This window comes from Triticum aestivum, chromosome 1B (assembly GCF_018294505.1).
Source record: "Triticum aestivum cultivar Chinese Spring chromosome 1B, IWGSC CS RefSeq v2.1, whole genome shotgun sequence".
Lineage (NCBI taxonomy): Eukaryota > Viridiplantae > Streptophyta > Magnoliopsida > Poales > Poaceae > Triticum > Triticum aestivum.
Genome location: NC_057795.1, coordinates 129,525,454 through 129,537,951, shown reverse-complemented (window position 1 = coordinate 129,537,951; position 12,498 = coordinate 129,525,454). Strand labels below are relative to the sequence as shown.

The following is a 12,498-nucleotide window of genomic DNA, read 5'->3' as shown; positions in this document are numbered from 1 at the left end:
GAGAGAGATTTCGTAGATTTGGCTAAGGTAGGAAAAAATTTATTATTTGTTTGCTAAAGCAAATTACATTAATGGGAGAGATCCGTTGATTTGGCTAAGGTAGGAAAGAATCTATTATTTGTTTGCTAAAGCAAATTGCATTAATAGAAGAGATCCGTTGATTTGGCTAAGGTAGGAAAGAATCTATTATTTATTTCCTAAAGAAAATTGCATTAATGAGAGAGATTTGTTGATTTGGCTAAGGTAGGCGGTTTTTGCGGTTCGTGGCGGCTTAGTGTGAGGTGGGACGAGGTACTAAAAAAAACCATGAAAGGTGGGACGAAAAAAAACCTGAGAGGTGGGAGTTGTCCCTGGTTAACCTACGAAATTTCGTAGATTTTTTTAGGACGAAAAAAACCGTGAGAGGTGGGACTAAAAAAACCTGGAAGCGAGACTACCAACTGCTCCCTTAGGAGTAGAGATTTCTTTTGGGCGTGACGGTGCTGCTTCCGCCCCAGCACCTATCCATGTATGGTTCGGTTGGTTGCCTTGTATACAAAGCGGGGAAACCCTTTTTTGGTAAATTTTTTTTTCTTCTTCTGCAACAAAACGATGTGTTAGATGGAGCCTTACAGATGTACTAGCATCTCCAGCGGCGCATCTCGCCGCCGACGGAGTCCCCAGTCCATCTCGCCACCACCTCCCACCTGCCTTGTGCCCTATCGTGCTGCTACACTACATTTCCTCTGGTTTGTTCCTCTTCCTTCTCTCTTTCCTGTCGTCGCGGGAACGGGATTGGGATCCGTCTGAGCCGCGTAGTCCGATTCCAGGTCCAAATCTTTCTTTTTTCCCGTAGTCTCCAGTCCAAATTTCGCGGGACTACTTGTCGTTCTTGGATTCGGACTCATTTCCTACTCGAATTAGAGCTGAGCTGAGGCCTCGGTAGGTGGGTTGTGCTTCCTATTATATATACAAGTGCTGCCTGCCCCCTGTTCCTGCTAGGTTGAACTAAAGCTGTGCGGTTGATAGCTGCGGAAGCGATTCATCATTCAGAAGATCCGATTTTGCAATTTCTCCAATGGGGACGTGTAGCTTAGTGAGGATGATGAGCTTCCTGCAGCTAGACTTGAGAATTTTGCGTACGCTGCTGGCTCTTTCTCCACCTCCCGGTTCACATTGGAAATTCAGAAAACACCCGCCATTTATGCTGATGGAGACCGAGACTGTGGTGGAAATATTGCCAGAGCCGCCGCTGATGGAGACCGAGACTGTGGTTGAAACACTGCTAGAGCTGCCGCTGGATGTATTGATGGATATCTTTTCCCTCCTGGAGCTTCCTGACCTCATTCGTGTGAGCTCTGTCTGCTCCTTTTGGCGCTCTGCATATAGTACTCTACATAACCAGCTTGGGCAATATAAGCGGCCACAGACACCTTGCCTCCTCTACGCCTCCGAATCCGACGGTGAGAACGGAGCTTGTCTCTACAATCTTGCAGAAAAGAGGGTCTACAAGCTAACTCTTCCGGATCCACCTATCCGCAGTAGGCATCTCATTGGGTCCTCCCATGGCTGGTTAGTTACTGCTGATGAGAAGTCCGAGCTTCACCTTCTCAATCCGATCACTGGTCAACAGATTGCCCTCCCCTCGGTGATCACCATTGAGCAAGTAGAGCCGATCTTAGACAGTGCCGGTGCAGTTAATATCTATAAGATGTGGGATTTAGAGCAGGACGATGATCTGAATGAGTTTTCTGACTGCCTCTGCATCAGGGCTTTTGTGTTTCCTGATCCACCCACGGGAAGCTACATTGTGGTTCTCATCCACAATCCAGAGCAATATCTTTCGTTTGCAAGGGTAGGTGATTATAAGTGGACCTCACTGCCGGGTGAGAACTATGAACAATGCATCCACATGGATGGTCTATTGTATGCATTCACAGACACCGGAGGAGTCTATACTTTTGATCTGACCGGTCCTACCATCACAAGGAATATCATTGCAGAGGAGATGGAGAATTACATTAGTGCGACTGATGGGCACATGTACGTTGTTCAGGCTCCATGGGGTGATATGTTGCAAGTTTGCAGAGACACTGAACGCACAGCTGAGGGGTTCACAAAGACTAAGAAAATGATGTTATATAAAACTGATATGGCAGCAAAAGAGCTTGTGGAAATGCATGGCTTGCATGATCATGTGTTGTTTCTTGGGCGTAGTCAGTTGCAATGCCTTAGTGCTGAGGAATACCCGCAACTGAAGACAAATTGTGTTTATTTCACAGACGACATGACATATATTTCGAAGTATAAGAATGATGACCGGGATATAGGTATTCTCAACTTGGAAAATGGCAGCAGGGAAGAAATTGTATCTCAGCTTTGGTGCAACTGGCCAAATCCCATATGGATAACACCAAATCTCATGAGGATGAATATGTGATTCTACAAATAGTTAACTTATTATATTTATATACGTATTAGAAACTGTATCATAGCCTCATAGGGCTGTGTTAACCAAAATTCCTAATTTTGTGGGCAAATGCTATGAAAACAGAAGCATGTTCTGTATCTTCTCCATACTTGGTGTGCTATATTTAATTGGCTTTTATTTTCCGTATCTCTTGTTTGTGTTTCAGAGTACATTTCTATGGTACTAACCTTCTCCATTTAGGTCTAACATAGAACCACACTATTTGTTTTTATTTTTTGCACATAACCAGTTAACCACATGTTTTTAGGTAAATCCCATTATGATCATTTCGGTGTGTATGTTCATCCCTGTATTTGATGGAGAGGCTGTGATACACCGGGCATCTTTTCAAGTCTTCTTCTAACAATTTGTACTCCCCTCTTTTTTTTTACTTAAAAAATAGGAGAGGTCAATAAGATATTATGAAAACTGAATGAGCAATGGAAGACAAGTTTTCCATCGTCAAAAGTTCGCAAGCAATTGGCAAGCCAAAATATCACTGCTACTGTTCCAACTTCTAAATTTTTGCCTGTAGAGTTTTTCCAGTCAAAGTTGTATCTACACGTGACCGGTGTTACCATACCGTTTGTCTATGTAATACTTATGTCGTATAAACAGGAGTAGTCTACATATGGACCTAAGATACCGAAACAGATATATGGACCCGACTACTCCTGTTTACATTTCAGAATATAAAGAGGAGTACTCTACTTAGGTCCATATGTAGACTACTCCTGTTTACATTCAGAATATAAACATGAGTAGTCTACATATGGACCTAGGATACCGAAACAGATATATGGATCCGACTCCTAAGCTAGATAAATCTATGACTTGCATGATACCAGCAACTATCTACTCTACATCATGCAGTGTAGAAAATATCCATAAGATCATATCTTTCCTTTCTTGTATATGAGCTTTCTGTTTTTATTGTAGAAGCTGAGGAATGCCTTTTTTTTCCCCAGGGGTATGTTGTAGATGGATGTTGTGGCACTTTCTGAGAATGCACCTTGAGAAGATGGTGCAAGGAGGAGCTGTGACGACAAATCGATCGCTGTATTGTCAGACCGGAGACCAAGTTACAAGAACTTGCAGGTTCTACATAATCATTTCATTCCTCATCAATTCAGTGAGCTAGAAGAGCGGCATTGGCAGATTGAACTGCAAAGGAATCAAGTGGAAACACTTGCCAACTGGAATGTACTCTACCAAGGGCGCCTACATATAGATGATACATGTGTCTCAAAGAAGTTGAAGAATACATACAGCATCACGCCAATAACATACTCTGAAGCCTCAAACGGGAGGGTGGTGCTTTAATGGCAGGTTGGTGTATAAACGGAAGGGTGGTGCTTCAAGAGGTCAGTTAAGCGTGGAAAGGGCTTTTTTTCAAGACCGAGAGGCATCTCTACAAGGGTGATCTCAAGGAATGACAGAAACTTGGTGACAAGAGTACAAGAGCTGATTGATCCAGTGACAAATGTATGGGATGGGCAGGAAATCATCAAAATTCCGGTCCATGATCAATTTGATGATCAACCTGCCTGGCACTATGACAAAAGAGGCTTATTCCCGGTTAAATCAGCCTACAAAGTGGCTCGAGATAGAAGCAAAGCACATGAATCATTTCGAGGATTGGCAACAACGTCAAATCCTGCTACCGATAATCAGGTTTTTTAATGAAAGAAACTATATATGGGGACTATCTTTACCAAACAAAGTACTGCACTTTCTCTGGAGGTTAACCACCACTAGTTCGCCAATGTGACAAAAACTAAAAACGAGAGGCGTGGATGTAGAAACAAGGTGACCTCTTTGTTTCAGGTTGGACGAAGACGAAGGACTACTTCAAGCTGTGCAAGGTGCTTGGAGCTGGAAATTTGTAATTTTTTTCTAACGCTGTGGTGCATGAAATACAGTAGTCTGTCTTTTATTATTTTTGAGAGAAATTGGCAGTGGAGAATGTGTAGTTTCAATAGAAAGAGGCCCTGGTCTGGTCATGCCAGGCCTGATACAAAACGGAACTAGTCATGATCAATGGGCAATCTGCCCAGCTCAATCTATGCTAACTTGTGTAATTGTTGTAGATGCATTCAAATCTGAAGTTGGTGTTAATTGACTTGTGTATTTGGTGGTTTTTCCTCTGTTTAATGGAATGCAGTGCAGTGTTCTTGTCAAAAAAAAAAAGCAGAAGAAATATATACAGAGGTCGAATTCATCCATAAAACTCTTGGCATTCAATCTATATACAGATGAAGCTGACAGTTTACAGTTGAAAAGTTGTCAGCCCCACATTCTAACCTATCAGCGCCACATTATAACCCAGCCAGTGAAGCACATTAATTCTAACCTATCAGCGCAACCAAAGATGTTGTAATTAAGCGATCACATTAGCCTATGAGCGCCACCAATGAAGAAATTGTAAGTGATCGATCAAACTAGCACCCATGTGCATATTTCTCGTGGTGGCTGATGTCCTGTCGAATTCTTGACATGGCAAAGCAGCCCGTCTTACTGCACTTGAGAGGAATTGAGTTTGACTTGTGCCAAGCATCCATGTGCTTTTCGGCCTGATAAGAAAGAAAGGAAAGACAGAAAGCAATATGAATTGACAGAAAACAATATAGTTTTGGTTGCAAGCGAAATTAAATAAGTTGAAATTCCAACCTGGTCCTTGTTCTTCAGGATCTTGGCAGGCTTCTTCCCTTTCTTGGCAGGGTCAATCTCACTCTCCATAAAGCAAGAAAAGCAGTAGGTTTTCTGGCCCCTGAGTGAGGAGCAAATCTTCACGTACTTCAGATGCATAGCTCTGCGTTCCTCCTCCTCCTCTTCAACGGCACGAGGAGCTCGACCTGCAGGAGTAGGAGTAGAGCCCCACGGCGCTAAGGCAGGTGGCTTCTGGACTGGGATCATGGTGTTCTTGAAGGTGCCGAGCGCGCGCTCCTTGCCAGCCTTCTTGTCCTTGGAGATGATGCCGAGAGCTGCCGGGCCGGCGAGGTCGGCGTCCCGGAGAAGCTCCGAGGGGAAGTCGTCGGGGTCGGCGGCCGCGCCGGCGAGGTCGGCGTCCTGGAGAAGGTTAGTGGGGACGTCGTCGCCGGGGTCGGCGGCCGGCGTGGGGCGCTCGATGCCGAGCCGGCGCTTGTTCTTGCCGGCATCGTCCTCGCCGTCGTCGTCGGTGGCCCGGTTCTTGATGGAGCCGCCGCCGCCGTCCTCCCCCTCCTCGTCGGTGACCCGGTTGTTGATGGAGGAACCGCCGTTGTCGTCCTCGCCGTCGTCGTCGGTGACCCGGTTCTTGATGGAGCCGCCGCCGCCGTCCTCCTCCTCCTCGTCGGTGACCCGGTTCTTGATGGAGGAACCGCCGTCGTCGTCGGTTACCCGGTTCTTGATGGAGCCGCCGCCGTCGTCCTCGTCGTCGTCGGTGACCCGGTTCTTGATGGAGGAACCGCCGTCGTCGTCGGTGGCCCGGTTCTTGATGGAGCCGCCGCCGTCGTCTTCGTCGTCGTCGTCGTCGGTGACCCGGTTCTTGATGGAGGAACCGCCGTCGTCCTCGGTGAGCCGGTTCTTGATGGAGCCGCCGCCGTCGTCGTCGTCGTCGGTGACCCGGTTCTTGATGGAGGAACCGCCTTCGTCCTCGTCGACGCCGAGCGCGGCCTGGCTGCAGCCGTCGAGCGGGAGGGTCACACCGACTGTCGCCGGAGCCGCGCCATGCCGGCGAGCGCACAACCAGCGCCAGATGCGCCAGAGCAAGGCGACGAACTCGTCGGCCCCAGGCGCGGCCGCGCACAGGCGGCGGAGGAGGCGCAGCACCGGGGAGGTGGCGTCCCGCAGCACCGGATGCTGTTCCATCCTCGCCGGCACGAGGGCTTCTCGTGGGAGGGTTTGCAGGAGGGGAGGAGCGTGCTCAGGGCGAGGGAGGATGGGAGGAGGTGGTGGTGGAGGGAGGAGCTCTCTCTGGAAGGTATCGGCGACGGTGAGGAGTAAAGAAGCGGGACGGGGAGGTGATTTAAAGAGGGGCGACCGAGGCCGAGAGGCACCACAAGCCCATGGGCTTGTTTCTCTGGCCCAATCGGTACTCTTCTTTTCTTTTTTTTTTCTTCGAGTCGTCTCTGTCGCTCACGGCCGGTGGGGTGCTCAGGGGCGGCGGCGGGCCGGCGGTGGGTGCGCAGGGGCGGCGGGCCGGCCGGCCGGGGTGGCCAGTTTTTCAGAACCGCGCCGTTATCACCTAAAAAAAAGACTAGTGGGCCGGAACCCCTGTTTCGACCCGAACAAAAAGGAGCTTATGTCCGACCGACCGGACCTGACCCACCGAACCCATCCGCCCGAGCCAGACCAGACCAGACCAGAACAAACCTAGGTCGCCGCGCTCCGCCGCCCTCCACCACCGGCGACATCCCCTCCCAAGAAGGCGAAGAGATCGGCCAAGAGGAGCAGCGGATCGAGGGGGACTCGCGGAACGCGTGGGACGAGACGAGGCCACCGGCTGGCTCCTTGATGCGCCACCGCCAGTTCCTCGACAGCCCTCAACGCCGGTGTCCCTCCTCCAGCAAGCTGGGCTTCTCCCTTGGAGGTACTTCCTCGCCGACCCTCCCTCTCCTCCCTCCCTAGAGCACAGCTTACTCCCCTCCCATTCTCTGGAGCGCCAAAGACACTGAGGCGACGACGACGGCGGCACATCGATCCAGGCGATGGCGCTGTAACGAACCATCTTCTGTGTCCGCCCCCTCCCTCTACCGCCCACTGGTTAGCTTCTGCCTTCTCCCCCTTCCTTAATTTATGGGTCATATTCTTGATGCGCACAATACTTTCTGCTGTTGCTGATGTGTGAGGTTTGAATCTGGTGTGTTTCACAATTTGTTGGGAAAACTTGTAGATTCACGAATTTTCGTTGTGGATTTGTTGCTCGGGACTGCAATATAATGTTTTTATTTCTGGATTTGAGCAAACTGTAGGGTAGTTTTGTGAAGTTTGGTAGGACTAGGAGCCTGTGACTCCATACTAGTACTAAATTTCACAAGTGAAAGTTAATGAAAATGGTCATTAAACAGGCATGCTTTTTGCCTTATGTTTTGTCTGTAGATGTAATTACGAAGCACTGGCCTTACTTATGAAGCACTTCTTGTCATGCTGAATTAATCTTTTGCTTGGATATGTGACTGGACATCAGCTTTCATTTTGCATTTGATCCATGTATGATTTTGATATACAACTATACACTGAGTTATTTGTAATTCCAAAATTCCAGAACTTTCAGTTGAAAAGAATCAACCGTGTATATCATGTGATTGTCGATCACAAAAATCAAAAGGCGATTCTTCTTCTAATCCATGTGTAATCTCCATTAGCAGCAGCAAGACAAACCCTTATTCTTCAAGCCGGTGCGACTAGCACATGAGAGAATTGATTTCTCATGTAATATCCCCTGAAGATTGTATTGGTGTTGTAGTAGCATGGCATCAGAATTCAGAACATGTGTGAAGTATGTATCTGTGACACATTGCACTTTGTCATAACACCACATATGCATATACTGGCATTCTCTTGCTCTCGGTAAAATGCATTCAGGCATGCAATCAACCACTACCATACGGATCACTGTTAGTCACCATAGCAGCAAGCGCCATCTGAGAATTCATGTTCATGTGTGTTTCTACAGTGTTGTTGCTTCTCAAATTACTAGATATTCAGCATAGATTTGTGTATCAGTGGAGCTTTCCTAGTTGTTCTTCTTTGGTGAAATGTACTGCTGGTCTCTAATCCGTCATGCACAATGCAGAGAAATCTGCTACAAACTATTCAATTATTATTTTAAAAACACACTACTTGTTCCTTGTAAAAATCATGTTATATATTTTGTATGACTATCAATTTTCTGAACTGTTTGAATAATTATTGTGTGGACATGAGGATCAGATCACCCCCTTTTCTAGGCTTTTGTTTTGTGATCTTGTCTGATTACTTTCTCTTATATGGCCACAGGTTGATGATCTGTATTCTACTGTACCTGGTGTGGCGATTGATGGTCTATGGTGCTTGTTATTAATAATTGGATTAGTCCAAGTTGTTTGGTGGCAATTAAGTTTGGTCCAAGGAACTTGGTCTTCTGTTGCTGTTGCACCCCTAGGCTTAGATAGATATATACACACATCATTATGTTTTGCCATCTGAATGAAAGCTAAAACTGACACTAGCTAGCTAGTAAAAAAATGCTGGTTCTATTTTTGAGAATCAGTTCAAACTGCTAGTAGCCTATACCCATGGTTATGTAGCCTGTAGTTGCCATGCCTCAAATAGTATGTTAATACATACCTATGGCCCATGGCAGTGCCACCATTGCTCTCATAGGTGGTTACTTGGTCCTGCAGCCACATTCCTATCCTACATGAACGGTGGCAGAGGACCTTCTCCTTGAACCAAACACTTTTTGCTCCTTAATTGGAGATGAGCTAGCTGCGGAATATTTACAGAAGAAGGTTACTACACTGCAAGATAAGAACTTGCAACATGATATACTCCCTCTGGTTCGGTTTATAAGTCTGGCACGGGTTTTTAGTTGACTAGCAAAATATGTGCTATATGTCACCAAAAAAAACATTAGATTAGTTTCTAAGCATATATATTTTGTGGCATATTACAAATGTTTTTCTTGGTCAAATCGAAGACCTAAAAATCCGTGCCCGACTTATATACTACCTCTCTCTCAGTTTACAGGGCGTGCGCGTACCCCTAGGTCGTCAATTTGACCAACCTAATACAAGTCATATATTACAAAAAATATACCAACATAAACTTTGGAGTTTCTACTTTCAAAAGGTATAATTTTTGTGTTATATAATTTATATTAGGGTGATAAAATTGGCAACCTAGGTATACGCGCAAGACTTGTAAATTGAAACGGAGGTAGTACCCATCATATGAATTGCATCTCAGGAAAAAGATACAATGAATCATCATTAAGAGAAGACTATCGAAAAGGGAAATAAAAATCAGCTAGGCCATTAATAAATCCAATTGCAGAGCAGTGAATTGTGCAGCAGCATCCCTGCCTGCTTGGTAGTTCCGTAAAATATATTGATGTTGTAACTGCAGAACAAGGCTATTAGTTAGTGCTATGTTGGAAACAAGATTACTTGCATAGCCTAAGAAATGTAAACACTTGAACTAGCTACACGAACCAGTACCTGAATGAACACATGACTTTTATTTCCTTGAAAAGAAAAGTTAGTATAGTCACACAAGATGTATATTGTACTAGATTGAATGGACACGGTGAAGGATGGGCTTTGCCTTGTGCAACAAGATCACTGGAAACATAATTCTAACATATTTTGCTTCCTTCAACAAACGTTCATCTTTTCAATACTGAAATAGACTTACAAGACAAAATTAACATATGGCTACTGATTTAACAGTTTGTGCTGTTGCGCAGAAGGTTGATCTTCCTGTGGATCTGAGTGCTGCAAACCTGAAGCTGCTTGAACATAATGTTACCTCTAACCTGGGAGTAAAGCACACAATATAGCTTCATTTTCACTCTGCAGGTATGAACTTGATCATTTACATGGGCATTTGCCGTCTTAAAACTTGATCTGCAAATACATTTACATTGTGTATGCAGCATCCTTGTTTATCTTTAAATAGTATCTCACTTCGTAGTTCGCTTGCACTGTTGATATTTTAGATCGTGAAAGGAACGGTTGAGCATCAATTCTGTCATGTGTAGTTATGTACACTTAGAAGCTCTGGGGACAGGTACGATTCCAAGTGCAGTCGAAAAAACGCCCGCCCCCGAGTCACTCCCGCTGGCGACTCCGGGCGGCAACCCTAGCGCCGCCGCCCCAGCACCTCGCCTAGGCCTCTCCTCCCTAGCCGCCGCCGGTGGTGTCGCCGGCCAAAGGCCGCGTTGCGCAAGCGGCGGCGGCATCTCCTCCCGCGTGCAGGCGACCTTCCTCTGCTCCGCCCCCCTCCCCGGCGTCGTGGTGGCCCGCAGGAGTGCCCCCCTCTCCCCCCTCTCCCCTCCAGCGACGGCTTGCGGGGCTCCAGGGAGTCAGGTTGCTCTGGCGGCGGACCTGGGTGTCTCTGCCCAGATCTGGCTGGTGCTGGCGGATGGCGGCGGCGGGGACGGTTGGCAGCCCTGCTAAGGTGGTGGTGGTGTCGCTGGTGGCTGTGCTGCTCCGGTGGGGTGGTGGGGCTTCCGGTGGTGTTGGCCAGGGCGTGGACGTGCATGTTCTGTGGTGGTGGCTGGCGCTCCGGCGTGTGGCATCGGTGGTGCGTGTCCGGCGGCTCCGACGCTTGGAGCTCGCCGGGCGACGCGGGTGGGCAGCGGCCAGGCGTGGCCGTTGCTCTGGCCGTGGGTGGCAGCGCAGGGAGGTCCGGCTGGTGGTGGCCTCCTGGTGTCGTGGCGGCTTCACAGTGGCTCGGTGGCTCTGACTGCGGCAGCGGCCGGCTTCTCCGGCTTCGGCTCGTCCGCGATCGGACCGTTTCGACCTTCGCCCCATCTCCTCGTCGTCCGGGCACTACTTCCATCAAAGGGCTGGCCCTCTCCCAGCTGTGGTCCATCGCTCGTCTCGCACTCGGTGCGGCAGGACCGAGCTCGTCTCGCGCACGGTGCAGCAGGACCGAGCCCGTCTCGCGTTCGGGGTTGCAGGACGGGCCGATGGATGCCAGTTCTGGCCGGCCTATTGGGTCTCGATGCTGGGGGTCGCCCACGGGTGCGAAAGGTGGGACCTTTCCACTCGTCTCTTTGGTTGGGGTAGCGGCAGGTCTCGGGTGAGGCGGTGTCAAGGTCTTGGATGCCGGGGCGGCGGCCCTGGTGGTGGTAGCGCGGTGCTCTTGGGCAGAGCCCGTGGCTTGGTGCTGCCCGGTGGCCATGGCCGTGTGGGCGGCATGGTAGCCGGGGTGTGGTGTTGGGTGGCGGTGAGTGTTGGCCGGGGTGAAAACCTGTTCTTTCTTTGGACGGACCGGCGGCGGCGAAGCTCGTTCCCTTTTGAAGGCGTCGTCGCGGCTGTCATTGCCCGTCATGTGGCTCGAGAGGAAACTCTGATCCTCGGGTCGGGCGGTGGCGGCGCTCCGGTGTCGTTCCCTTCCTGAAGGCGCCGCCTTGGAGCCCATGGTTTGTCGTATGTGGCTTCATCTCTTCACGGTGGTAGTGCTAGGGGTGTTGTTGCTCCGCTCAGCGCCTATGTATCTTGCCCTGGGTGTGTGCGTGTGTTGTGGTGGCGTGTGTATGTACTGGGTAATTGATGATCGGGGCGAAAGCCTTTTTCGGTAGAAGCTCTGGACAAACACTCTTTCTGTACAATGGTATGGTTACAGGATAGAGCATGATACTTAATTCCTTTGATGGTTGTGTGTATCTGTGAAATAATGGATCTTGCCAATTGATACTTAATTCACGATAGAGTATTATTTTTAACATTTTTGTTGTGTCAGTAGCATAGTACAAAACCTGTGTACCACACCATAGATAGTCATCATAAAAGAAGTGTAACAGTGAGCTGTAAGCAAAGCATTTCATTTGAGTATAATGAGAGTAGCCGATGGTGTGACGTCCTTCATCTTAGTTGCCTGGCATCTGTATTGATAATCAAGTGCACTGTGCTATTTTTGTTGTTCATGGTGATTCCTGACTTCATATTTTTGAAAAGATTATATATACAGCTCGAGAAACGATTAATATATCGTGAAACTGTAAATTAGGAACCACCAGATAGTCTGGTTGGCCAGTGCGTGGTGTGTGCACACTTGGAGGTTGGAGCCCGGATTCAATTCCTGTTTGCAAGTATAGGTGGGAGTGAGCTGTGGCCAGCTCATTTGCCTTGTAAAAATTTCTCCGCCCTGTTCTTCTGTCCCAGTATAGATGGGCGTCAGTTTGCAGTTACATAAAATTCCAGACAGAGCAATTTAGGATAAATAGTTCTCACCAGCATTATTATCATTGTCATCCCATACGACATTGCTCTACTGTTTGATCCTTGTCATCCCATGCGACAAAGGTTCCTTGCTGGTTGTTCTGCAGTTACTCAGCTAAGCTAGTGTTGCGGCAACTT

The 12,498-nt window shown here is 48.1% G+C and overlaps 2 protein-coding genes, 1 long non-coding RNA gene and 1 pseudogene across 3 annotated transcripts; 3 read left to right on the top strand and 1 right to left on the bottom strand.

The window, feature by feature from the left end:
- The first annotated feature begins 565 nt into the window (after positions 1 to 565).
- LOC123111878 (uncharacterized) lies at positions 566 to 4,567 on the top strand. The gene is made up of 2 exons (XR_006454854.1): positions 566 to 728; positions 3,418 to 4,567. It is a non-coding gene; the product is annotated as an uncharacterized lncRNA (long non-coding RNA).
- LOC123111868 (putative F-box protein At4g22180) lies at positions 740 to 4,567 on the top strand. Its single transcript, XM_044532752.1, has one exon. It carries the CDS (start codon positions 1,058 to 1,060, stop codon positions 2,417 to 2,419), a length of 1,362 nt encoding a protein of 453 aa, XP_044388687.1. The 5' UTR covers positions 740 to 1,057; the 3' UTR covers positions 2,420 to 4,567.
- A 180-nt stretch (positions 4,568 to 4,747) lies between these two features.
- Positions 4,748 to 6,443, bottom strand: LOC123111859 (clumping factor A). Its single transcript, XM_044532746.1, has 2 exons — positions 5,120 to 6,443; positions 4,748 to 5,022 (listed from the first exon to the last, which is right to left on the bottom strand). Exons 1-2 carry the CDS (start codon positions 6,296 to 6,298, stop codon positions 4,891 to 4,893), a joined length of 1,311 nt encoding a protein of 436 aa, XP_044388681.1. The 5' UTR covers positions 6,299 to 6,443; the 3' UTR covers positions 4,748 to 4,890.
- A 3,399-nt stretch (positions 6,444 to 9,842) lies between these two features.
- Positions 9,843 to 11,813, top strand: LOC123077731 (uncharacterized; annotated as a pseudogene).
- Positions 11,814 to 12,498: the final 685 nt, after the last annotated feature.